The 27,881-nt window shown below is 45.7% G+C and overlaps 1 protein-coding gene across 8 annotated transcripts in view; it reads left to right on the top strand.

The window, feature by feature from the left end:
* Positions 1–27,881, top strand: part of SEC31A (SEC31 homolog A, COPII coat complex component) — a 240,037-nt gene that overhangs the window by 153,548 nt on the left and 58,608 nt on the right. For 3 of the 8 annotated variants that reach the window (XR_004541032.1, XM_033962592.1, XM_033962597.1), the window contains exons 21-23: positions 3,073–3,165; positions 6,661–6,787; positions 20,864–21,214. Coding sequence is in view for 6 of the 8 variants with exons in the window: in XM_033962592.1 (XP_033818483.1) it covers positions 3,073–3,165; positions 6,661–6,787; positions 20,864–21,214 (571 nt within the window). In the remaining 2 variants the exon portion in view is untranslated. The remainder of the gene's footprint in view (positions 1–3,072; positions 3,166–6,660; positions 6,788–20,863; positions 21,215–27,881) is intronic. The other 5 variants (XR_004541033.1, XM_033962616.1, XM_033962611.1 and 2 more) reach the window with 3 other exon arrangements.

Raw genomic sequence — 27,881 nt, 5'->3', positions numbered from 1 at the left:
GAGTGGAAAACATCAATAAGGATCTGCAAAAGTTGGAAAAATGGTCTGTCTGGCAACTAAAATTCACTTTTCTACAATAATGGAGTACTGTAGTATAACTTTCTGGTGATTTTAAAATGTCAATATCACAAAAAGCACAGAGGGGCATAATCAAAAAAAGCGTCTAGTCCCCTTTTAGCCTAAGTCCTTAAACGTTCAACGCAGAAGCAGGGAAAGTGTCCATAACCAAAACAAAAGTCCTTGTTTTGATTATGGCCTTCCTCTGCCTAAACGCCCAATCACCACTACGTCTAAAAGTACACCAACACGACGTCTACACTTTTTAGCCATAATGAAACAAAAAAACGTCTAAGCCCCAAATGTCCAACAGAAAGGCTTTTAGGCGAAGGAGGAGCCAGTCCTTCGCCTAAAAGTTGGATTCTGTAACCGGTGTCTGTCAAAAACAACACCGGTTACAGAATCCCCCCCCCCCAACGATCCAGGCAGGAGGGTGCCCAAGCCCTCCTGCCATGTCGAACCGCCAACCCCCCTCCCCCCGACAAGCTCTCTTGCCCCGCGGCACTCCCGACTCGATCGGGCCAGGAGAGAGCCCAGGCTCTCCTGGCCCACGGCGACCCCCGACTCGAGTGGGCCAGGAGAGAACCCAAGCTCTCCTGGCCCCGGCGACCCCCCGACTCGATTGGGCCAGGAGGGAGCCCAAGCCCTCCTGGCCCCAGCGACCACCCCCCCGCGATTCGATCGGGCCAGGAGGGAGCCCAAGCCCTCCTGGCCCCGGCGACCCCCTACCCCCACCCCCCACTACATTACAGGCAGGAGGGATCCCAGGCCCTCCTGCCCTCGACGCAACCCCCCCCCCCCCAACGACTGCCCCCCCAGCCGACCCACGACCCCCCCGGCCGACCCCCCCCATCCCCACCCCCCTTCCCTGTACCTTTGTTAAAGTTGGCCGGACAGAATGGGGCCGGATTGGTCCAGCCATCCCAAAGCCCCACCCACAGGTGGGGCCTAAGGCACTTGGGCCAATCAGAATAGGCCCGGGAGCCTTAGGCCCCTCCTGTGGGCGGGGCCTTAGGCACATGATTCCTTGGTTGTGAGAGGGACCCTTTTTAGTTGTGAGGAAGAACCTCCTTTCTCCCTGACTTATAGAGCTCTGATTCATTTAATGTGTTGGGCTACAGCTATAGGTGCAGGCAACTGCGGGCCTTCTGTGGTCTTTGTTCAGCTCCCTCTTGGGCTCTTTGGGTCAGGTATCTCTTGCAGGCAGAGAGGGCAGTGCTTCCTTCTGGGACTGGTCTGCCTCACTTCCATCTCTGGATGGGGCCTTGGACCATTTGCTGTGCTTAGAGTTTGGACTTGAGGGTCAATGTTTCTTATTTGTTTACAGCCCTTGAGTCAGTCTATACCTATGAGTTCAGGCTGTCCTCATCCTTGGTTCAGGTTCCACACTCCTCCGCCCCTTCCCCCCCTCCCCGCATCGGCACTTGGGTGCTATTCTGTCGCTTGGCCCCTAAGGCCTGCGGTAGAGTGTAGGCCTTGTTCTCAGGACTGCCAAGGCCCATCTTCAGGTCAGGTAGACTGTCTTGGTCTCCGTGGGGGTCTTCATACATCTCCATTGCTGATCAGGCCCCTTACTAGGGGGACAGCATTCATGCCTAGGGCGGCTCTCTATCTAACTTGCCTAGATTTTCCACCTTGGTAATTGTTTGACTTTGTGTGCTGTGGGTGGTAGACTGAGCTCCCATTCCTCTGCATGCTTCTCTCTTGGGAGTCTGAGTTTTCATGTGCCTCTCAAATTGATCTGTCCTATGTAATGAGCCCAGATTAGGCTCTCAAGACTTGACAGTTTTTGCTGGAGGGAAGTAGATTCCTTTCATCCTGGGGATAGCTAGGCCTGTTACCTGTTGCCTTCCAGGGCTTAGGCCATGTCCTAGTCTTGTGCATTTATTGGCTTAGTTTGGCCTTTTGTGTTCCTAGTCTAGTCTCTCAGGTGTAGTACTTTCTTGGATTCTGTCTTCAGCTGTCCTTTTGTTTTTTGCAGGTACCATTCACTGGGTTCCAGCAGGCTCGGTGACATCTGCTGTATCATTGGCTTCCATGTCTTTCTTTGCTGTCTTGCCCTTCTGAGGACTGCTTTGCTACATCCCGCTTGTCTGGATTCATCTGCTGATTACAACAAGGAAGGAAAAATTATGTCTTACCTGATAATGTTCTTTCCTTTAGCCACAGCAGATGAATCCAGAGCCCCACCCTGTCTGTGTTTCACTTTATCTTTTCCGTAGGTCTTGAGCCTTCTGATGGACTTGTGTGGACTTGGGACTTGCTTCACCCTGTGAGGCGGGGAGTTCAGGATCTCTTGGTTTCAAGGCTGGTCCTTCTACTTTGTTACAAGAAATACTGGATAACCAGTGAGCTTACCATCCTATAAGACAGCTTAGTTTGGCTCTTTTTCTCCACTTGCTGGTGGATGGATAGAACCCACCCGTCTGGATTCATCTGCTGTGAGTAAAGGAAAGAAAATGATCAGGTAAGACATTATTTTTTCCTTTTCATACTCAGTTTTTAAATTTCCATATGAAATGGTTGTTTTTCTTTTAATCCTTTTGTACATTGCTGCTCCTTTCATTTTGTTTTGATTTATTTTTTTTAAACACTATCTTTTAATAAAGGAAGACATAGGACAAAAATGTAGGAGAATTTTGCTTTCGTTTTGCCTGTATTTATTTCTGCTTGAGGCACTGGGATATTTTCATTGATGATAGTTTTTGAGATAGAACAAAATATTGATAAATCTGACATCTAATATTTTTGGGGCACTGTCTCCAAATGGATTAGTTTTGTGCATACCATGACAGCAATGAACCGCACTCTTAAGCAAAGGTATGTGGAATATAATTTTAGTCTCACAGACTTTCTGCTAATGCTTGCCTTAATTCTTGCATTGTGTTAAAGGGACTTCCTTTTTGTGTTTTCATAGCATCCCTCTAACTAGCTTTCTAGCATCTAGTAATGTATTACCATTTTTGTTTTAATTTTGTTTTGTTTTCTGTATTGGTATTTCTTTGTTTGATTCAGGTTAAAACTGCCCCTACAGTCACTGCCTGGAGTAACAAAACTCCTACTGCCCTTCCCAGCTTCCCACCTGCTGCCTCTCACTCTGACACACAGGTATAATATTAATTGTTCCTCTCTCAGCAGGCTCTTGATCCCTTTAGACAAATTTTTTAAAAAAAGGTTATTTTAGTGGTTGGAGCTGTGAAGTACCGTAGTCCACTGAATCTTATTTCTAACCAATTTGTGTCCTCTCTTAAACCAGTAAGTCAAGTATAGTAGCTTAAGAGTAGTTAGGAAGTAAAGCTAGTGCTGGGCAGATTTCCACGGTCTGTATCCCAAGTATAGCAAAAACAGAGCAGACATCTATGGTCTGTTTCCTGATAATGGAAAGAAAAATATGTAGGGACTGGAGTGGGCTTCAATGGCAATTCCAGTTTGGAAGTAAAGGTCTGTGACCTGAAAATAGCAAGCATGGTCAAGAACAAGTATGAGTATTTTACAGTATATCATGTTCATGTCATATGCTATGAGTGTAACTTGGAAGAGGAAGGGAGGATGCTTTAAAGATGATAGCAAGAGTAAGATATTGTCAGTTTGCAACATTTTTGTGCAGCTCTTGACTGCTTTATTGGGCAGGCTGGATGGACACTGTGGCTTTTTCTGCCATCATTTGAGATGTTACTATGAGACAAGCATTGTGGCAATAAAAACTCTGGCACAGCACAGGAATCGTGCCTATGGAGGCGCTTTATGGTGCCTAATACCGCTGTAGTCGTGGCTAATGCCAGAAGTGGCGTTAGGTGCCATAAAGTGCCTCTGTAGATGCGATTCATGTCAAAGGTAGGCGCCCAAAATGTTGGCCTTTGAAAACCCTGGTCTACATTTCCGGCACCTACCTTTCCCAAAGGCATGAATCTGTGAAAGTCCCCTTCGCGTGATTGACATATGATCAGCGGCTGACGACAATGACGCCATTTACAGAATCCGGGCCTTTGTGACTAGAGTTTTGAATTCAGAGGTGGAACTGACTACACTTTTTCTAGGACATGGGGGAAGTGTGAGAGAAACAACATTTATATCTAGTTTGTTGCACATTGTTCCCTGTCCTCTTTTTTTTGTACTATTTGGATCTTATTATGGTAATAAAACTGAACAGATATTTTATGCTGTTTGTTGGTTTAGTGCAGCAAATTATTTAATACTGCTCACACTTGTGAATTTCTTTCCTGCTTTGAAGCTCATGGGTTGTAGCTTCCAAGTGCCTTAGACCCTAAGGGGCTCATAATAATAATAAAAAAAAAAAGTCTAAAAAGTGCCTAAATGGGTATTTGAACGATCAAAAAGCCTGATCGTCCAAGTACCCATAATCAAAGCTGGTTTTAGACGTATCTAAAACCAGCTTAGGCCTTTCCCCTGCCTCTAAACGCACAGAGAGAAAAGAGGCGTTTTTAGAGGAGGGGAAAGGGCGGGCGGTGGACTGACCTACACCTAGGCGTACAACACATATAACCAAAGATTTTGACAGGTTGCCTAGTCGGCAAGTCAAAACAGGTATAAGTGTCAAAAAAGGGGCCGCTGAGCTGATGGCGGCTGGCGCGATCAGTTCAGCAGCCTGGCAACCTACCCACCCCACCCCCTACCGCAACCATCGCGGCAGGAGAGATGCCTCATCTCCCCTACCGCGATGCGATCACCCCTCTACCCGAACTGCCGCGACCTGTGGCAGGAGAGATGCCCAATCTCCTCCTCCTCCTGCCCTGGCGAACTACAACCCCTCACCCCCCCCCGCTGACATCTGGGCAAGAGGGAGCCCAAGTCCTCTTGCCCCGCAATCCCCAACCCCAAACCCCCCACTCCCGCTGAGTCCGATGGGGTCAGGAGGGAGCCCAAGCCCTACTGGCCCGGCGACACCCTCTAACCCCCACCCCCCACTAAAATATGGGCAATAGGGATCCCAGGCCTCCTGCCCTCAACGCAACCCCCCCAACCACCCCCCGATCAGCCCGACCCGCGACCCCCCCCCCCCCCGCCGAACCCACGACCCACCCCCACCCCCTTCCCCGAACCTTAAAATTGTTGGACGGACGGGTGCCAAGCCCGTTCATCTGACATGCCAGCCATCTCGGAAATGGCTGGCCTTAGGGCCTGATTGGCCCAGGCGCCTCAAACCCCGCCCACAGGTGGGGCTTGAGGCACCTGGGCCAACCGGAATCGGCCCAGTTATCTTAGGCCCTTCCTGTGGGTGGGGCCTTAGGCACATGGGCCGGCTGGGTCCATATGCCTAAAGCCCCGCCCACAGGAGAGGCCTAAGACAACTGGGACGATTCCGGTTGGCCCAGGCGCCTAAAGCTCGACCTGTGGGCGGGGTTTGAGCCGCCTGGGCCAATGAGGCCCCTAAGGCCAGCCATTCCCAAGATGGCTGGCCTGTCGGACGGATGGGCTTGGCACCCGTCCGTCCGACATACAATTTTAAGGTACAGGGAAGGGGGGTGGGGGAGGTCTTGGGGTCAGCGAGGGGGGGGGCCGATCGGGGGGGGCGGTCGTGGAGGGATTGCGTCGAGGGCAAGAGGGCCTGGGATCCCTCCTGCCCATATTTTAGTGGGGGGTGGGGGTTAGAGGGTGTCGCCAGGCCAGGAGGGCTTGGGCTCCCTCCTGGCCGAATCATGTGGGGGGGAAGGGGTTTGGAGATTGCCGGGCCAGGAGGGTTTGGGCTCCCTCCTGGCCTCATCGGACTCGGTGGGGGGGGGTTGGGGATCACGGGGCAAGGGGGCTTGGGCTCCCTCTTGCCCTGATCGAGTTGGGGGTTCAGGGGTGTCGCGGGACAGAAGGGCTTGGCTCCCTCTTGTCCTGTTGTCAGCGGGGGAGGGGGTGTTGCGGTTCGTCAGGCCAGGAGGGCTTGGGCTCCCTCCTGTCCTGATCGTGTCGCGAGGTTCGGGGGTGCCGTGGGGCAGGAGGGCTTGGGCTCCCTCCTGCCTGGATCATTGTGGGGGGGGATTCTGTAACCGGTGTTGTTTTTGACAGACACCGGTTACAGAATCCAGCTTATAGGCGAAGGACTGGCTCCTCCTTCACCTAAAAGCTCTTGTTTTGGACGTTTGGGGCTTAGGCTTTTTTTAGGTTGATTATGTGTGTAAGTTTAGACGTAGGTGTGGTCTGGGCGTTTAAACAGCTGAACGTAGAGGCAGGCCATTATTTTTTTAAAAACCTCCTTTTGGACATTTTTTTGATAATGGACATTTTCCCTGCTTCAACTTTCAACGTTTAAGGCCTTAGGCCAAAAGGAGACTTAGACGTTTTTTTTAATTATTATGCCCCCTAAGCATTCATTTTTATTTTCTTTGTGCTTTAATACACATTAAATGTAGAGTTTCCAAAGATGGTATTAGAGGAAAGGTAGAATTCTCATGAAGCCTATATCCTGTAATAGCACATGAAATACTTGGATAGAATCAACACTTGTAAGTTGAACAAATTCTAAAAGATGCCGGCTCTTGGTACTATTAAGGACCTTTAGATTAAAATTGAAATATTTTGTTCTAAGGGAGTGATGTATTAACTCTATTTCTTTGTTTTGTTTTTTTTTGTCTTTGCTGCTTTTTTTTTCTCCAGAAAGAGAATCCTCCACCTCCAGGTTTTATTATACCTGGTGCTGGTAATCCTAATGTTGTAGCCCAGGTGCCCATATCTACTGCTCCTGGTTACATGTATCCACAGGCTCCTCAGACATACCCCCAAAGTAAGTAAGGAATCATTTTATAGGCTATCTGAGGTATCGTATGTTTTTTGTTTTTTTTTAATATGGACTAATGTGAAACACCACCTGTTGAAGATAAAGTCCAACTTTAAAGTTGCTGAAGGGAAACAGTTAGAGGAACAGTCTGGCTACATTCTGCATTCTGCTTTCTGCCTTCCAACTACAGCACTAACTGCTAAACGTTAATCCTTTGCATCACTGCTAGGAGCAGTATGCAGCCTACTATAGGGCCTCAGTTTGTTTTAAAACTTGCCTGGAGTGCTTTCAGCCTGATGGCTGAGTGGCCGTGTTATGTCCTGTCATGCAAAGAACTTGGGTTTGGTTTCTAGACCCAGCTTCTGCTTATTGGGCTGCCAGTCAAATTAGAAGCAGGGGTGGAAATAGAATCTCAGCTGTTACTTAGGGCCTCTTCTATCAAACTGCGCTGTTTTTAGCGCAGAGAGCCGCACTGAATGGCCCGTGTTGCTTCCGACGCTCATAGGCACTCTATGAGCATCGGGAGCAGCGCGGTTCTCTGCGCTAAAAACTGCTAGCACAGTTTGATAGAAGAGGCCCTAAGTTTTTCCTGCATGGCTTCTGTGCTTGACGGTCCCCTTCTTGGGCTTACTCCACTGGAGAAGACCACAGACACACAAGGGCAGGCTTTTGCTCACAGACCATTCTCTTGGACTGCCTGTGGAGCCAACCTGCTTTGTGGTCCATCATTCTTTCTGTCCAACCACCCAAAATGAAAGAAAAATTTCTGAAATGATAGTATTGTTTATATGAGATTGGTGTGGAGAAATGGTTCTCAAAAATATATTATTTTAGTGCTTCTTTCTCATACCCTATTTCCCCCACCTTTCTCCCTATGGATGTCAGATAGTTGATTAGATTGTCACCCCATTTCATTTTACCAACTATTGTACTCTAGACCAGGGATGGGCAAACTTTTTGACTCGTGGACAACAATGGGTTCTTAAATTAGACAGAGGGGCCGGACCAAGAGCAGATGGATGGAGTATTTATGTGAACTAATATAAATTAAATGTAAATGTCATAACATAAAAGGTTTTGGTCTTTAAAAAGTAGCAAAGCATGAAAACATAAGGCTTATTGCACAAAACAAATGTACATGATCATCTCTCCCTTCCTCTCCTTCACCCCAATTCTTCCTCTTTCCTTTTTCTTCCCAACATATGCAGCATCTTTCCTCCCCTCTCACCCATCCCCTTGTGCCTTCCATCTGCAGCATATTTCTATCCCTCCCATCCCCCTGTGCAGCAGAACCCTTGCCCAACTTCTATCCTTCCCTTCCTCCCTCCAATCCCTCGTGCAGCAGAACCCTTGCCCAGCTTCTATCCTTTTCTTCCTCCCTCCCATCCCTCATGCAGCAGAACCCTTGCCCAGCTTCCATCCTTCCCTCCCATTTCTTGTGCAGCAGAACCCTTGACCAGCTTCCCTCCCATTTCTCGTGCAGCAGAACCCTTGACCAGCTTCCATCCTTTCCTCCCTCCCATCCCTCGTGCAGCAGAACCCTTGCCCAGCTTCCATCCTTTCCTCCTTCCCATCCCTCGTGCAACAGAACCCTTGCCCAGCTTCCATCCTTTCCTCCCTCCCATTTCTCGTGCAGCAGAACCCTTGACCAGCTTCCATCCTTCCCTCCCTCCCATCCCTCGTGCAGCAGAACCCTTGCCCAGCTTCCATCCTTTCCTCCTTCCCATCCCTCGTGCAACAGAACCCCTGCCCAGCTTCTATCCTTTCCTCCCTCCCATCCCTCGTGCAACAGAACCCTTGCCCAGCTTCCATCCTTCCCTCCCTCCCATCCCTTGTGCAGCAGAACCCTTGCCCAGCTTCCGTCCTTCCCTCCCATTTCTCGTGCAGCAGAACCCTTGACCAGCTTCCATCCTTCCCTCCCTCCCATTCCTCGTGCAGCAGAACCCTTGACCAGCTTCCATCCTTTCCTCCCTCCCATCCCTCGTGCAACAGAACCCTTGCCCAGCTTCCATCTTTCCCTCCCTCCCATCCCTTGTGCAGCAGAACCCTTGAATACTCGCCCCTGCCGCACAGCCAAACCCCCACTGACCCTCCATCCTTCCCTCCCATCCAAACCCCGTCGACCGCGAGCCCTACATACCTCCCTCCAGAGCAGCATCGGGCCAGCAGCACTCTTATCTTTGCAGCCTTCTCTTGTCAGGGCCTTCTGTGTGCCGCGTTACTGATGACATCATCAGTGATGTGGAAGAGGGAATTCCCTGACGAGAGAAGGCTGCAAAGCAGCCTGTTTAGAGTGCTGCCGGCCCGATGCTTCTCTGGAGGGAGGTATGTAGGGCTTGCGGTTGGCGGGGTTTGGATGGTCGGCAGGCCACATATGGCCTGCGGGTTATAGTTTGCTCATGTCTGCTCTAGACACTGTATTGTAAAACATATAAGTAATTGGTGATTTTGTTTATGGAAGTATTTGGTAATCAAATTATGAAGAGCTTTTATTTTTCTTCCAGACTTTAGAATTCTCTTCCCTTAGTCTTAAAGAAAATGGAACTTGTATACCGCCTTTTTGTGATTACACATTCAAAGCAGTTTGCATATATACAAGTACTTAATTTGTATCTGGGGCATTGGAGATTAAGTAACTTGATGCATCAAATAACCAAAGAGCTTCGTTTGAAACTTTGTAACTTTGAGCACTTAAATTCCAAAGTGTTCCACTTAATTTTCAAAAGAGAAATTTAGTAGGATAGGCTTAAAAATTCAAACCTACGATCCAAGATAGCAGCAGGATGGATGCGCTGAGAGGATCACTCTGAAGTCCTGTTCATTTAAAATAGTTTCCCCTAATTGCAAAATTTCTTATTGAAGATGCCGAAGCGAAGAAGTTGAAGCGCTGCTTGCGCCTCACGGCGCTCTGGGGTGCTCGCACTCGGCAGTAACATTGAGGAGCTCTTCAGGTCGAATGCAGGGAGTCTCGATGATGTCGGAGGGCAGCCCGCTGAGGGCGCACAGAGCTAGCGAGACCGTGGTGGATCCTCCAGGGGTAGAAACAACGCTTAGCCCCGATGTAAGGGTGCCACCCCTGCAGCCTCAAACCACTAGCTCTCCAAGGGGTGGGGAAGCCCAGGATGTTGTGGCGTTTCACTCCCCTGAGGCAAGCATAATAACAGCTGGGAGCATGGAGGTTGGAGCTCTGATTTCAGGGATGCCAACCAAAGATTTTGAGGCAAATCCAGCGTCGGAGGTGGGACTGAACCAGGGAGGAAAACAACAACCAATTCTACAGTCTGGTGAGCACTCTGCCACTTTTCAATTTCTATATCCTTGGATAAACCTGCAGAGGTAACCCTAGATTCTCTATGGGATCTTATGGTTGGTTTGGTGAAGACCATAAGCCCTATCTTCAAACTATTCAAGGGAAATTAACTGAGCATTCTAAGGAACTAAAAGATTTAAAATCTTAACTGGCTGCTTCCAATTCTTCTGTTCAAACACTTGAACAGGAAATAAAAACTACTAAACGATTACAAGAAACTTTAGTGAGAGACAATATTGATCTCAGGAGAAAAATGGAAATACTTGAAAACAACTCTCATTATAATAACTTAGATTGATTGATTAATTTCCCCAGTCTTATATTGGTAATGCCTAGGGAAAAGCTTAAGAGATATTTGTTGGAAATTCCGGAAGAAACAATGCCACCATTTTCTTACCTGATAAAAATCAGGTATATTACTTACCTGATAAAAATCAGTCTCAACAGAAAAGGGCTCTAGATCAGGAGCCAATGAATGTGTCAGAATTGTTAGAATCTTCAGATAATGAGACAGCAATGGCATCTTCGTTGATTATATCGTTAGCTCTCTCGATTGATAAAGTTTGGTTGATGAAACTTTTCTTTAAAAATCGGCAGAAAGAATTCATTGGCTTTAAAGTACAAATGTTCCCTGACCTTTCACGAGAGACGCAGAAGCATAGTCGTGAATTTCTTTTCTGGAGTTACATCTTTGGGTGCTACCTTTTACTTACGACACCCTTGTAAGTGCATTGTGTGTTACCACACTGTTAAATATGTTTTCTTTGAGCCTAGTCAGTTGACAGCATTTTTGTCGTTTTCCTGCCTGGGAACTGAAAAATCTTGAGCCCTATTGATTTATATATATGAGACAATGACCCAGCTCTATAGCCTATATTATGCTCAAATATATACTTAAGTATTTTCTTTTATCTCACTAATTTCATTATCTTGGTTCCTAGAGGACTTGAGCATTATTAGCTAAAGTGATATCTTTTTCTTTTTTTGTTAAAAGCATTGACTTTAAACTTTAATGGAATGCAATTGCTAATTTGCTTTCTGTACAAGTGTATACTTGGTGTTTGTTTGAAAAAATTGATAATTTAATTAATTAATTAATTAAAAAAAGAGAATTTCAGTAGTGGGAACTTAACCGCAAGGTAAAATATCCCGGCGGAACAACATATCTGACGCCATGAAGCAAAGTTTATAAGGATCTGCCTCTACATCATATTTTCTCTCTGAAAGTTTTTTATATTGTTTTTAAATTAAAATAATTTACATGTCTAAGGAAGACACAATCTCAAGAGATAACAGGGAGACATTTCAGCATGTGGTAATTGTATTATCCCAGGACAAGCAGGCAGCATATTCTCTACATGTGGGTGACGTCACCGATGGAGCCCCCTAGCGGACGTTTTCGCAAGCATACTTGCTTGAAGACCTTCAAGCTTGCGATTGGCCCGAGCATGCGCATGTGCCCCTCCCGCCCTACCTAGGGCATGTGTCTCCTCAGCGTGGCCTCAGTTCTATGTTTTCCATGGAGCCAGAAGCACTGCTCCCTTGCTTCGCACGATCTCGTTGTCCCTCTTGCACCGCGGTTTATTTGGTTAATTTCAGTTGAGTCGCTGTGCCCATGTCTTTATTTTTCTTTTTTTCCATTCGTATATTTTTGACCAGGTTAACCGGTCTTGCTCTTGCCGCCTGGCCTCGCGTGGCCGCGGCCGTCTTTTTTCTTATGTCCCGGCCTCGTTCCAGGTTTAAAAACTGTACTAAGTGCAACCAGGTTATCTCCATCACCGACCCTCATCGTTGGTGTGTGCAGTGCCTGGGTTCGGAGCACCGTGCTGAGTCGTGCCCATGTTGTGCGACTTTGCAACCGTGGACTCTTCGTCAAAGGGTGGCCAAGATTCTCCAACTCTTTGGCCCCATGGATCCTGCGGGACAAGCCTCGAGCTCGGCCTCGGCGGCCTCGAAGTCCCCCTCGGCCTCGAAGGCTCTGGCTTCGGCTCCTCCTGCTACTCCAGTCTCGGGTAAGTCTCCTCTTTCCTCCTCAGGTGTGCCGGCAAAGAAGCCTATCTCAGAGTCTCATGTCAGTGCCGCCTCGTCGGTGTCTTCGAGACATCATTCTAAGCGTGCCTCCTCACGTAGGGAATACTCTTCCTTGAGGTCGCCCTCGAAGGAGCACACTGCTGCACCTATGATCCAACTGCCTTTGGTCTCGGTGCCTATGTTCGAGAACATGCTTAAGGCTATACTTACCACGCAGCTTTCCTCGGTGGTGAGCCAACTGGTCCCGAACTCGATGCCTCTGACCTCGGTCTCGACCCAGCCGTGGTCTGACCAGCCTGAGCGTCTTTCTCTCATGTCTCGAGGCCATGCCCGCAAGACTCGTCAGGTTCCCTCGAGCGATTCTTCATCCCCCGAGTCACCTTTGACTTTTCAAGGGTCAAGGACAGGGGCCCTCTATTATGTCGAGGCTTGCCCCTCCTAAAAAGCTCTGGTCTTCCCCGCTCCTTCGGGGCAGGTCTCCAACCGCAAAGCCTTCCAGGCACACCCTTGTCCTCGAGTTGGACTCTGGTTTGCGTTCCCCATCGAGGCAGATGCCAGACTCTAGGGGGTCTTCTTCGAAGCCAGTGGAGGAATTTTCCTTTGCCCCATCTTCTCCAAGGCTCCGCCAGCTGATTCCTCTGACTCCGGGGTCCTCCTTGGTCCACCTTGCATGGGGTCATTCCTTGACGCCCTCCAGACACTTTAGTCGAGCCTCCTCGATCTCCCATTCGCGGGACTCCGAGGCCCTGGCTTACTATTCGAAGGAAATTTCTCCTCTTTCTCGGCTGCCCCCAGATCTCGCTTGGGGTCTCCTCAGGAGGATGAGTCTTCTTCTCGAAACTCCTCCTTTATTCGTTTCATCTCTGACATGGGTAGGGTCTTGAACCTGGACCTCCAATCTGAGTCCCATTATACCCAGGAATTCCTGGCGGAAATGGGTGTTGATCATCCGCCCCGTGAGGCGCTGCACTTGCCATCGCACCAGGTTCTCCGGCAAACATGGAGATCCCCTATTCGGTCACGGCCATTCCCTCCAAGTTGGAGTCCCGTTACTGGACAATCCCGATTAAGGGGTTTGAAAGTTCTCAGCTTTCTCACCAATCCTTGGTGGTCGAGTCTTCCTTGAAGAAGTCCAACCCCTTGAAGGTTTACACTGCCGTCCCTCTGGGCAGGGAAGGCCGTACAATGAACAAATATGGACGCCATCTTTATCAAAAGTCAATGATATCGAATCGTGTCCTCAACTATAACTTTATCGTCACGTCCTACTTCCGGTTCTGTGTAGAAGCCCTCCGTTCGTTCCGGGAGGATGTAACAGATTCTCGGTGTCAGGAGTTTCGTCTCCTCGAGGGGACCCTCTTCCAGCTCCGCCTCTATATGTTTCAGGTGGCCTACGATGCCTTCGAGTTGTCCTCGAGGGTCACGGCCTTTGCGATCGCCATGCGTCGCCTTGCTTGACTCAGGATTGTGGATATGGATCCTAATCTACAGGATCGTCTTGCCAATCTCCCGTGTGTGGGTCATGAGCTCTTTGATGATTCCAGCGAGGCGGCCACTAAACACCTCTCAGAACACGAACAGTCCTTTGCCTCTCTGGTGAGACTTAAGCCGAAGACCCCTCTGGCTCGGCAATGCAAAATTCCTCTCCGGAGGTACCCGCAGAAATCTACTCCTGCATTCTCTCGGCCTCCTTCGAAGCGGCCACAACAACAGCAGCAGCGTCAAACTAAGGCCCAGCCAGCGAGGACTGGGTCATCTTTTTGACAATTCCGGTCCGAGCCTTCGGACTCCCTTCCTCCTGGAGCCTTCCCTCCTCCCCATCGGGGGTCATCTCCATCATTTCTATACCCAGTGGGAAAGTCTTATCACCGACAGTTGGGTGCTTTCTATCATCCGGGAGGGGTACTCCCTTCACTTCAGTCACGTACCCCCGGACCTTCCTCTAAGAGAGTTTCCTTCTGCCCGGTCTCAGCTGCCTCTCCTTCTGCAGGAAGCTCAGGCCCTTCTTCGCCTTCGGGCGGTCGAGAAGGTTCCCCTGGACCAGTGGAACTCCAGATTTTATTCTCGGTACTTTCTGGTTCCCAAGAAGACGGGGGATCTGCGTCTGATCTTGGACCTCCGTGCTCTGAACAAGTTTCTGGTCAGGGAACAGTTCAGAATGCTCTTGGATGAGGGGGGACTGGCTGTGCTCACTGGACCTCAAAGAGGCATACACGCACATTCCAATACACCCGGCCTCTCGCCAGTATCTGAGATTCCGGGTGGGGGATCTCCATCTCCAGTATCGTGTTCTTCCCTTCGGCCTGGCAGCCTCTCCGAGGATTTTCACGAAATGTCTAGTTTTGGTAGCTGTGGCCCTGCGTCTCTGCGGCCTGCAGGTGTTTCCCTACCTCGACGACTGGTTGATCAAAGCGTCCTCTCGCCACGAAGTTCTGTGAGCGACGGATCAAACCATCTTGCTCCTTCAGAACCTCGGCTTCGAGGTGAACTTCTCCAAGTCTCAGCTCTGCCCGTCCAAGTCTCTAGAATTTATCGGAGCAGTCCTGGACACGGCTCGTCTCCACTCCTTCTTGCCTCATCCTCGTCAGGAGGCCCTTGTTCACTTATGCCAGAGGGTGGCCCATCTGTCCTCGGCCCCGGCTCGGCTCTTGATGGTCCTCCTAGGTCACATGGCCTCCACGGTTCACGCGACTCCTTTTGCCAGACTTCACCTCCTCAATGGACTCTGGCGTCCCAATGGAACCAGGATCGGGATCCTGTCTCTCGACTCATTGTCATGACTCCTTTGTTGAAGCAGTCTCTCCATTGGTGGATGCTCTCTTCCAATCTATCCAGAGATTTTCTGTTTCATGCTCCTCCTCCGCAGAAGGTCCTCACGACGGATTTGTCGACCTATACTTTGGGGGGGGGGGGGCTCATCTGGACGGTCTTCGCACTCAGGGTCTTTGGTCCAGTGCCAACCGTCTTTGTCAAATCAATCTGCTGGAGCTTCGAGCGATTTTCCTCGCCCTGAAGGCTTTTTGTCATGTGCTTTGCGACTGAGTGGTGCTGGGCCGCACAGACAACCAGGTCGCCATGTATTATATCAACAAACAAGGGGGGGGGGAGCGGGCTCCCTGTCCCTGTGCCAGGAGGCAATGCAGCTCTGGGATTGGGCCATCCGCCGCAACATATTCCTTCAAGCGGTCTACATTCAGGGCCAGCACAATTGTCTGGCGGACAAGTTGAGTCATCTTCTGCAGCCTCATGAGTGGACCATCCATTCCTTGACCCTGCGTCAGGTGTTTGCTCATTGGGGGACTCAAGATATCGATCTGTTCGTGTCCCCCTCTCAATAACAAGTTGCCCCGCTTCTGCTCCAGGGTTTACACCCCTCTCAGACTCGAGACGGATGCTTTCCTGCTGGATTGGACGAACCTGTTTCTGTATGCGTTCCCTCCATTCCCTCTGATACTGAAAACTCTCGTCAGGCTCAAGTCCTCCCGTGCAACCATGATTCTGATAGCTCCTCGGTGGCCCTGGCCCCGTGTTCTCCCTTCTGTTGCAACTCAGTTCCAGGGAGCCTCTTCTTCTGCCTGTTTTTCCTTTTCTGCTTACACAGAGTTGAGGGTCTCTTCTTCATCCCAGTCTGCAGTCTCTTCACTTGATGGCTTGGTTCCTTGAGACTTGATGCCCTCATTCCAGTTCTCTCAACCTGTGCTGGACATCCTGGAGGTGTCTCGGAAGGAGTCCACTCGCCAATGTTACCATCAGAAGTGGACCCGCTTTTCTTCCTGGTGTGCTTTTCGACAGCAGGAGCCGCAGTCTGCCTCCTTATCTGCTGTCCTGGGTTATCTTTTACACTTATCTGGCGCTGGACTCAAGTCCTCATCGGTTCGAATCCACCTTAGTGCTATTGCTTTTTATCAGCTGATTGACGGGAAGCCTATCTCTGTTCATCCTGTGGTTTCCCGCTTCATGAAAGGCTTTTTCCACGTTCATCTGCCCCTTAAACCTCCTCCTGTGGTTTGGGATCTTAACGTGGTCCTTGCTCACTTGATGAAACCCCCGTTCGAGCCGCTAGCGCGGGCTCACTTGGAGTATCTTACTTGGAAGGTTGTGTTTCTTATTGCTCTCACTTCTGCCCGTCGGGTCAGTGAGCTTGCGGACCCTCCTTTCACTGTCTTCCATCATGATAAGGTGGTTCTCCATACCCATCCTAAGTTCTTGCTTAAGGTTGTTTCTGAGTTTCATATTAACCAATCCATTGTTCTTCCTGTGTTTTTTCCGAAGCCCCATTCTCACCCTGGAGAAGTGGCTCTGCATTCTCTTGATTGTAAGCGTGCGCTGGCCTTCTACTTGCAGTGCACCGCTCCTCATCATTCTGCTCCCCAGCTGTTCCTCTCTTTCGATCCTAATCGCGTAGGTCACTCTGTATCTAAGCGGACCATTTCGAACTGGTTGGCCGCTTATATCTTTCTGTTACGCTCAGGCTGGTCTCCCTGCCGGGTCGAGTCACAGGCCACAAGGTCAGAGCGATGGTGGTGTCTGTTGCTTTCCTCCGCTCGACTCCGCTTGAGGAAATCTGTAAGGCTGCCACTTGGTCCTCGGTTCATACGTTTACCTCACACTACTGTCTGTCTGGATGCTTTCTCCAGGCGTGATGGTCATTTTGTCCAGTCCGTTTTGCAAAATCTGTTCTCCTAAATTGCAACTCTTCCTCCATCCCATTCTGGTTAGCTTGGAGGTCTCCCACATGTAGAGAATATGCTGCCTGCTTGTCCTGGGATAAAGCACAGTTACTTACCGTAACAGGTGTTATCCAGGGACAGCAGGCAGATATTCTCACAACCCACCCACTTCCCCTGGTTGGCTTCTTTGCTAGCTATCTGAACTGACGACACGCTGAGGAGACGCATGCCCTAGGCAGGGCGGGAGGGGCACGCAAGCAAGTCTGCTTGCGAAAATGTCCGCTAGGGGGCTCCGTCAGTGACGTCACCCACATGTAGAGAATATCTGCCTGCTGTCCCTGGATAACACCTGTTATGGTAAGTAACTGTGCTTTATGTGCAGTACTACCATGGAGGGACACACATGCATTCATCCTGGTACTCAAAAGGTGTATCAACTTGGAAATATTACATGTATTTCCACATATGTAGTATATGTGGTAGTATGCCCCTGTAAATTACTATATATTTAGGATGCACAACATGCAGTGTAAAAACGAGACTTATAGAGCATAAAAGTTGTTTAAACACAAAGAAACTTACTACACCTATGGTGTCTTATCACTTTCATCAAGGATATCTCTTTTCAGATTTACAATTGTGTATTTTGGAACAGATAGCTACTACATGTAATGGTAACAGGATGTCCTTGCCGTTAACTTGAGAACAACATTGGATTTTTTATCTGAAGTCTTACCAAACTTATGGGCTTAATGAAAAGGTGGATTGGTTAATTCAATAGAAAAAAAGAAATTAATTTGGTTTTGGATTTGGTTTTCTAAGAGCTTTTTGTTTTTATTTGGTAGTTATTTGAAATAACATCATCACATCATTTTTACAGAAGTACGCAGCCATGGACATTCCTTTCAAAAGAATGCTGAAGAAATTATTTCTCTCATATTAGACTGTGGATTTGTTGGTGGGAAGAGTTTTGATTTTGAATCTGGTTAGTGGCTTATAATAGAAGAAAAGGTGTCTACCCCTGATGAAGAGACAAAATGGAGAACTCTGTCGGGTATTTTCAAGCCATGCCATTTCAAAAAACAGCTAAATGACTCTCCCATGGTATATTGTTATATTCATGAGTGATTGAGTAGATAATTAACTTCTTCATTTTGAAAATTCATATATATATATATATATATATTAAAAAGAGTCTCCCTCAGACATGTGAATTATTTTAAAACAATATAAAGAAACTTTGAGAGAGAAAATATGATGTAGAGGCAGACTTGTATAAACTTCATGGCATCAGATACATGGTTCCACTGGGGTACTTTACCTTGCGATAAGTTCCCACTACTGAAATTCTCTTTGGCAATTAAGTGGAACATGTTGGAATTTAAATGCTCAAAGTAACATTGAATAAGGAGTCTCTTACAAACGAGATTCTTTGGTTATTTGATATATTGGGTCATCTCTTTTGTTTGTTTGGACCCATTAAAGAGCTTTTGGTGATTAACTTGCCCAGGGTCACAAGGAGCAGTGCTGGGATTCAATCTCAGGATGCTGAGGCAGTAGCGCTACGACTAAGCCACTCCTCACCTTTAGGCCATGCAAGGAATATCTAGTCTTTCAAAAACATGTTAAATCATGATTATTTTAATGTGACTTTGATCTTTTCTGATATATTTAGATGGGCATTTTCAAAAAACAATCTCCAAGCCCAAAGTTGGAGGTACAAAAATGGCCATTTTCAAATGGCAAACTGCTGGACGTCAAAATATAATTATTATTATTATTTTTTAATCATCTACTTAGAAGTCTTGGCCACCGGGTCATCTAAGCCACTAGAACGTTTAACTTTATACCCTATTTTTGATCAGAAAAACATCCAAGTTGAAAGTGTCCTAATCCTGACCATTTCAACGTGGGTGGGACCAGCATAGTAATGGACTGGCCACACCCGACAGAGCAATGGGACACCTTAGAGGGCACTGCTGTGAACTTCACATAAAGGGTGCCAGCTGTATATCTCACCATAATCCCCCTAAAACCTACTGTACCCTCCTGTGTACCACCCCAATAGCAGTAATAGCTGTAGATAGCACCTATATGGCAGTATAGTGAGTTTTGGGTGGATTCACACATTCTACCATAAATGTAGTGGTTAGATTGGCTTATGAGCCTGGGTTCTCCTCTCTATGGTTCATTAACCCACCCACCAGGCTACTTAAGACAGCTGTGTGGAGCTCTACTATGCTTCCTCATATCAGATGCTGCTGTCCTAGAGACAGGTATGTACCTTTTTGTTCTCATATCGTGTGAAGGAAGAGGGTCATTGAGCACTGGGGGAGTATGGTGCATGCAGTCATCATATGATCAGTTTGGGCACCTTTGTGGCACTTAAGATCCTTCTAAAACAGGTCTAGTTCCAAATATATAAGTTCCATCCAGGATATCTTGCAAAATGTTTGATTATCGCTGCAAGAGTGCAAGACGTCCATGTCTAACTCGCCTTTGAGACTGTCCATAACACGCCTTCACCACACCCATCTCGTGCTCTGAACTAGAGAATGACACGGGGAAAAATTTATCCCCGTCCTCGCAAACACCGTTCCTGTCCCCACGACCACTGTCCCCACCCCGTCCCCGCAACCACTGTCCCCTCCCCGTCCCCATGACTACTATCCCCGCAGCATCCATAAAAGCCTCAGTACTGCAATATTTAGCTTATAAATCAAATTTTCTGGCTGCTGAACTAGAGAAAGAGATGTTCAGCTGGCAGGGCTTTGTTTATAAATTTTTATAAACACAACTAATATACTACTTGATCCTAAAGCAAAAAAGAAATAGAAATTTTTTTCTACCTTTGTTGTCTGGTTTCTGCTTTCCTCATCTTCTCATTCAATTCCTTTCATCCACTGTCTGTCTCCTCTTTGCATCTTCCATTTGCTCTGTTACTGTTCCTCTCCCTTCACCCCCCCCCCCCCAATTGGTCTGGCACCCATTTTCTTCCCTCCGCTCCCCCCATAGTGTGGCATCTCTGTCTTCTTCCCTTCCAGCGTCTTCTCCCCACTCTTTGTTCCCCATTTCCCTTCAGCGTCTTCTCCCCACTCTGTCTTCCCCATTTCCCTTTAGCGTCTGTTCCTCTCCACCACCCTTCAGCATCTGTTCCTTTCCTCCACCACCCTTCCCTCTCACCACCTCACCGCCTTTTGGCACCCCTCGCGCGGCCCCCTCCTTCCTACCTACCCGAATCTATCTATCTTCCTCCCTCCCCCTTACCTTTGCGGCACGTTTTAAGATTGAGTAACTTGTTCAAAGCCGTCAGAACCTGTGAGCAGTAGCGTGCATCTGGACGGAAGCTTCTCCTCTGACTCAACTGGAAGTTGCGTCAGAGGAGAAGCTTCCGCCTACAGACGCACGCAACTGAACGCAGGCTCCAACGGCTTTGAACAAGTTACTCAATCTTAAAACACACCACGAAGGTAAGGGTGAGTGAGGAAGATAGATAGATTCGTGTAGGTAGGAAGGAGGGAGGGGGCCATGCGCAATTGCTGACCGCGCGCATTCTCTCCCTTAATTGCAAGGACAAGGCCATTCACTGCTCCACGGGGCGGTGGATGGCCTTGTCCCCCTACCCACAGTGAGCATTTCCCCCCCCCCCCTGTTTCGACAGGTTACCCGTGGCTACCTGCGGCTAGCTGCGGGTAACAGCCACCGTGTCATTCTCTACTCTGAATGTACAGAGGCTGGAACACCTCACTAGACATACAGAGAGGTGGTTTCAATTATTGGCACTTGGACATCCTGGCAATTAGGATGTCCAAATGCCGATTTAGGATGCTTTTTGAATGTCTGTTTTTTTATGATGAGTCTGTTAGCCTTTTCTTATGAATTGCAGAGTGAGTGGGGTTTTTTCCATTGATTTTTGTTTTGTGATTTTATGTGGATGATGTTTGTATAATTCTTTCATGTTAGCATTGTGATTGTTTGATTTATTGTAATTTTATGTCATCTGGAGCAATTTTTTTGACTGTGGTGACAAATTGAATGTAATATTTTCTTTTTTCACCCTTTTTTGTTTAGCACACCCACAAACTCAGCAGTATTCTTTCGGAACAGGGGGACCAACTTTCTATCATCCCCAACAATCTAGTGCTCCTCCTGCTTCAACCTCTTATCCTAACCCTCCTTATGCATCTTCTACTCCTTCCCACCCTGTGGTGCCTTCTGTGTACCCAGGATCACCTCAAATCTCTCAGACAAGCTTGAATCCTGCATCTTTTCCTCCTCCTCACCTTCCTACTGCTGCTTCTGGAGCTCCCTTCCAGCATGGCGGACCTGGAGCTCCAGCATCATCTCTGACTTATGCACGGCCTCCTGGACCAACAGGTACTCAGCCTGCTACAAGTGAGCTGCCTGCATCCCAAAGAACAGGTCTGCACTTAAAACCGTGTTTGAAGCAGAGGGGGCTTTGTAGTGCTATTTTAATATCTCTAGTGCATGAATAGTTTATTAATAGCATTTTATCATTCTGCATGACTTTTTTGAAATGTCTCTAACATTTTTAATTCTTTTGTGCTCTTGAATAGAAAACAAAAGGGGAATCCAGAAAATATATCATTAATGGCAGGGATTTTGTTATTTTTAGTTTAGAAACTTTGGGCTTTATTTATTGTCTACTGGTGGGGCTAATCCTGAAGAATTAAAGAACAAGAAAAGGGGATAGAGGGGTATAGATAGAAGATTACTGCGCAGGTCCTGGACCTGTTGGGCCACCGCGTGAGCGGACTGCTGGGCACGATGGACCTCGGGTCTGACCCAGCAGAGGCATTTCTTATGTTCTTATGTATTTCTTATGTAGAGAGTTACCAGAATTCAGTGGTACTGGATTTGATCCATATGTCAAGGGCCCATCAGTAGAAAAGGCGATAAACTGTTAACATTATTGCATTTATGTAGAAATCTAGTGATGAGGAATGGAGCAGAATCTTACAATAACAGAAAAAAAAAAATACTAGCTGTTGTACTAAATTCAAAATTAAATAATCAAATACGTAGAAGTATAAAGCCTCAGATGCCCAGTGAGCAACTTTTCATGAAGAACTTTGTGATCAGTCACATCACTGGATGAAAAATCTTTTACTCAAACCTACATGTTTGTTTATGAGATACTTCAGTTGTAGCTTTATATACAAAAATTAACTGAAACTAAACCAAAGTTCTTTCATAAATGGCCCAAATGACATTTCACTTCTTTGCTGCTTCAGGGAATCAAGACAGTTAAAAAAAATGAATTGTCCTGATTCCCTGAAGCAGCAAAGCAAAGAAGTGAAATGCTGGCCACCATCAGTGGGACCATCTATTAAGGAACTTTGGTTTAAGTTACTTCAGCTGCGTACTTTCAATAGAAGAATTTTTAGCCAGTGATGCGATTGAACCCAAAGCTGGGAATCTGAGACTTTTTCCTTCTATATATTTGAAAATTAAGGCATCTACAGGAAAAAAAACTTGCCCTTTCTGCAGGACAGCATGGGTTTTGAAGACCTTTTTATAGAATTTTTAGGGATTCAAACTGTTGAAGATAGATTTGAAGTGGTTAAATTTACGGAATGTTTAACATAGTTGCTGCACATTATATTTACTTACCTAAGGAATAAAATGGAAGACAATCCTATGTAAATCAAGCTTCTAGAATAAGGAAGAATAGAATGGTCTAGTGAGCGAGTGAAAAATCTAGACATCTAACATTTTGTGCCAGGTTTGATCTAGAAGATTATTCCACATGTATTACTCAATTTCAGGACAATTACACCAAACAGCCAATTCAACTGAATTTTGCAACACCATAATTGTAAAGTTGGTACGGTACCTAAAATTCAGTATCAAGATGGTCAGTAGCTTGGTTCACTTCCAAAGCATATGTCCGAAAGTGCTATCTTACCTTTCTACAACCGATACCCAACACAGAATATGCTATTTTAGCTTAGTTTCCTAGGATAGTGATATAAAGTACCACATAAAGCACATATATACAAGAGTACATTTTATGATGATAAGAATCCACCTTATGTCCTCCTCCAGTTTACCTGTTACAATGGTAGCAGTCATTAGACCATTTATTTGCCAGTTTATCACAGGAAAAAAGGAAGATTCAGGAGATAGCAACAAAAGGTTCAAAACTGACAGAAATTGACAGACCGTAAGCTCATTGTTTCCCAATTTCCTTTTTCGTACAACCTGATAAATGAAGTGAATAGATACTGCAACTATACGTTCCTGGCATCCAGGATTTTGACAGGCCATAAAGAGATAGCACAGGCTATCTTCCTAAAACCCCAAAGAACAATAAGAATAGTTTCAGCCATTTTTTGGACAAAATCAGTAAAGGAAAGAACCTTCAAGAAGGCTTCGAAGGGGAGGATCACAAAGAACTGCTCTTCATAGTCAAATTATTCTGACATTTAGGAAGATTTCCAAATATCCACACCTGAATCCAAATAACCTAGGAATTCCAAATGCAGATGCAATTAACCATGAGTTGATCACCTTTTGGAATTAAAGGACAACTCCCTGGCTAAGGTTTTCAAGCGTTGAAAGGCAACCATGAAGGATTCTCCCCTTCAGCTAGACTTTAAACAGCTCTGTTTGCTGTAAGCTTGCACCACCAATTTGTGTAGTCAAAGACCAAGGAAATATAGCAGAAAGATGCAGAAATAATTGCCACTGTTATGTGTGCCTTGGGCTTAATTAAAGGGAACTTTCAAGCACACCTGGACAAGGTACTTATACACATTCCATCTTATGAAATCTAGAAGAAAGCTCTCTTTACCATGACACTCCTCAGTGGCCAGACAACCGTGGTTCTCCCTTCTACTTCATCTCAATGTCAAGGAACCAATACCCCCTACAGATATTTCCATCTCTTCTCATGCAGAATCAGGGGTCTCTTTTACATCCCAATCTACAGTCATTGCAGCTGACAGCTTGGTACCTCTCAGGATGACATCAGCAGAAACTGATCTTTCTAATCCTGTCAGAATCATTTTTAGATACATCCAGAAAACCATCTACACAGTGGTGCTACCAACAGAAGTGGACACTGTTTTCAACGTGGTGTACTCTTCATCATCAAGATGCTTCATTTTCCTCCACATCTTCAGTGTCGGATTACCTTCTCCATTTATCCAATTCAGATCTTAAAACCACTTCAGTCAGAGTTCACCTTAGTGCTATCAGTGCTTTCCATGTGCCAGTCAATAATAAATCTCTGACTGCTCATCCTCTTGTTTCCAGGTTTGTGAAAGGACTTTTCAATATCAAACCACCTCTCAAACCGCCTCCAGTGGTTTGGGATCCTAATGTTGTTACTAGAATAAAGAAGATGATGAAGTGAGATTAAATGGAAACTTCCACAAATATAGATCCCACTGGCTAGTAATTCTGCATAATAAAGATAAGTGACAAAACTTACTGTGATAATGAATGCTTTATTAAATTCAGTCATAAAGTAAATTAGCAACAGTAAGATTTTTTGCAAAACATCAAGGAGGAGGTGGCAATAAGGGTTAATGATCAAGACATCAACCCTTTTAATTTCAACATCATATATAGAGTCCACTCTGAAGTGGGTTGATCTATATTTGTGAAAGATCCTAATGTTCTCACTGGACTAATGAAGCCTCCATTTGAGCCAATGTCTTCTACTCATCTTAAATATCTCACTTGGAAAGTGGTATTTTTAATCCTCATCACTTCTGCATGTCGAGTGAGTGAGCTTCAAGCGTTGATGTCGGACCCACCTTTTACAGTTTTCTACCATGATAAAGTGGTTCTTCACACCCATCCTAAATTCTTGCCTAAAGTAGTCACAGAATTTCATCTGAATCAATCAATTGTGCTTCCAGTTTTCTTTCCAAAACCTCATTCTCACCCTGGAGAAACAGCTCTTCATACTTTGGACTGTAAACAAGCCTTGGTTTATTACTTACAATGGACTAAGCCACACAGATCATCTCCTCAACTGTTCATCTCCTTTGATCCTAACAGGTTGGGCCGGCCTGTAACCAAGAGAACTATTTCCACATGGCTAGTGGCCTGTATTTCCTTCTGCTGTGCTCAGGCTGGGCTGTAGCTCAGGGGTCGTGTAACAGTACATAAGGTCCGAGCTATGGCAACTTCAGTTGCATTCTTTCATTCCATTCCCATAGATGAAATCTGCAAAGCAGCTACTTTGTCCTCAGTTCACATGTTCACATCTCACTTCTGTCTGGAATCTTTTGCCAGATGGGATGATCACTTTGGCCAAGCAGTATTACAAAATTTATTCTCTTAATGGCCAACTCTCCCTCCATCCTGTTGCAGTAAGCTAGGGAGTCCCACGTGTGAGAATATGCTGCCTGCTTGTTCTAGCATAAAGCACAGTTACTTACCATAACAGGTGTTATCCGGGGACAGCAGGCAAATATTTTCACATCCTACCCGCCTCCCCTGGTTGGCTTCTTAGCTTGCTTACGGAATTGAGGTACCACGAGCCTACTTTGGGCAGGAAGGCACTTGCATGGTGCGGGCAGTCGCGAAGTTTCTTAAAACTTAAAGTGGCAGTACACTTTTCATACAATCCATACTGGGCTCCATGGAGACGTCAAGAGATACCACAATAACAGAGGTGTTGATCAAGAGAAGAAGAGATTGTATTGTAAAATGCCAGGAGAAGGGATTCTGTACCATGACCTCAACAAAAGCTGGCTTGGATTTCATGAAGGACATTGGTATTTATAGATGCTGCTTGAAAATCTGCTTATGTTGGAGACATTAATAAAAAGTAATAATAAAAAAAAGGTCCAGAAACAGAGAAACAATCAATAGCAGAAGAAAAATGGCAGAGATAACTAGCGCATAGTTGCAAGAGCAGCTTTAACATCTTATTGACTCGACACAGGCTTGTGTTTCAGCTCAAATGCCTATATCAGGAGTTTCAACATGTAGAAAAAGAAAGAAAGAACGGAAACCATATTCAATTAATAAATGCACAAATTTTCCAGGATCATACCAATCAATGAAATCTATAACATCTCATTAGACCTTAAAAAAGTCTTGATTATCGATAAAATAATAACATATAAATACTTGAAACACTAAAGTATAAAATCACAAAGCAATATTTTTCAAGCATAAAATATATTAAACAATAGAAATAGAAATATGAATAAGCAAGTACATATACTACATACTATGGAATTGTTAATATATATGAAACCTAAGCTAATATAAATATATAATGCCCATGTAATAATGATAAAATAAAAGAATAGTGTACAAAAATTAATTAAAAGCTCTTAAACTAGTAAAATATTAAATACAAACATATATAACAAATACTTTTATACAAATCTCAGACATGTAATAATAAGACACTCTTTAATGCCCATCTTATACATACAATAGATCAAAACTCTTCCATATAGAAGATCATTCACAACTCATATAAAATATCATACAGGATAAACAGGGATTATAATGCATCAAAAATGAAATTGAAATAAAGGGCTCCTTTTACGAAGGCGCGTTAGGGCCTTAACGCACGGAATAGTGCGCGCTAGCCGCTACCGCCTCCTCTTGTGCAGGCGGTAGTTTTTCAGCTAGCACGCGCTAATCCAGTGCATGCACTAAAAATGCTAGCGCACCTTTGTAAAAGGAGCCCAAAGAGGTGAGCCCATTATTAAGAATGGAATATTTTAGACATAGTACCTGAGGTAAACTCAGCAGCAATAAATGAAACACCAAATATCTGCAGTGTTACAATGAATATAACTTACATACCGAAAAAATGAAATGAAACAAAAAAAATATTTTTTAACCAAATACATGAATATGGTTATTGCAGCAACCAGTACCTTGAACAAGGTGATTGAGTGATTTGCGTAACATTATCGTACAAAGATACTGTCTGCAATCAGCATCAACCTCTATAATGATTCACTTAAAATTTTTGTTTTATACCATAAACTGTTTTAGTGAATGTTAACAAATAGGGTGAGCGAAATGCACTTGTGAATTATTAAAAACCATGACACAATCCGATCAAAGTGAAATAAGTAAAAAAGTACAGTGATACCTTGGAATCAGAACTTAATCCGTTCCAGAATCCCGTTCGAGTTCCAAATAGTTTGAGTTCCAAGACAATTTTTCCTATTTAAAATAATAGAAACTGGTTAAATCCGTTCCTGGGTCCCACAAACTCAAACTTTAACAGTAAATACACTGGATTTTAAGGTAAAATATTAACAAATAATAATACAGTTCAATATTTTCCTCATTACACTATACAAAGGCGAAAATGCTTTCACTACAGCTTCCGACAATGAACTGAACAACGTATGGGTGGCCCAAGTGCTGTGGAAACACACATGAACAACGTGCAGGGTGTTCGGATTCCAAAGCAGCATTCGGATTCCAGGGAAAAATTTGCTTGAAATTTTTGTTCGGATTCCAAGTTGTTCGAGTCCAAAATGTGCAATGTATAAATAATATACTGTACTCAAAAATAGATCTGCTTACTGACATCTTGAATCAATGATGCCAGGGGGGGGCGGCACTTCAACTGACCCTCCCCCCTCGCCCTCTAAAGCAGGTGCATAGCGGCTGGCCAGCAAGAGCAGTGCTGCCGCTCCTGCTTTAGGGGACGAGGGGGAAGGATAAGCCGAATCGGGAACCGATTTTATTTTTATTCGAATCGATTCACCGGAAGTGAATCGGTGAACCGATTCGAATCGGGCAGCACTAGTCTCTAGAGTCTTTTTCCATTTGAGAGTTTTAAGAAGGCTTAAAGATTTATCTATAATTAATTTTTCCTTTTATAGTTGTAGTAATACCTCTTACCGCTCTGAACTGTAACATATTGTTATTATTATCATTATGACTATTGCAATTCATTATATGCTTATTTACCAAAATACATGCTACATGCTTTGCAGCTGTCCCAGAATGCAGCTGCAAGGCTAATTGTCAATTTGGCTAGATAAGAGCATATTACGCCTGTTTTTCAGGACTTACATCGGTTACCTATACCTGCACAAATTGAATTTAAAGTTTTGTGTCTGCT

Source organism: Geotrypetes seraphini, chromosome 1, assembly GCF_902459505.1.
Source record: "Geotrypetes seraphini chromosome 1, aGeoSer1.1, whole genome shotgun sequence".
NCBI classification, from domain to species: Eukaryota; Metazoa; Chordata; class Amphibia; order Gymnophiona; family Dermophiidae; genus Geotrypetes; species Geotrypetes seraphini.
Note: the sequence above shows the minus strand (reverse complement) of the source record. Positions and strands in the feature narration are given on the sequence as shown.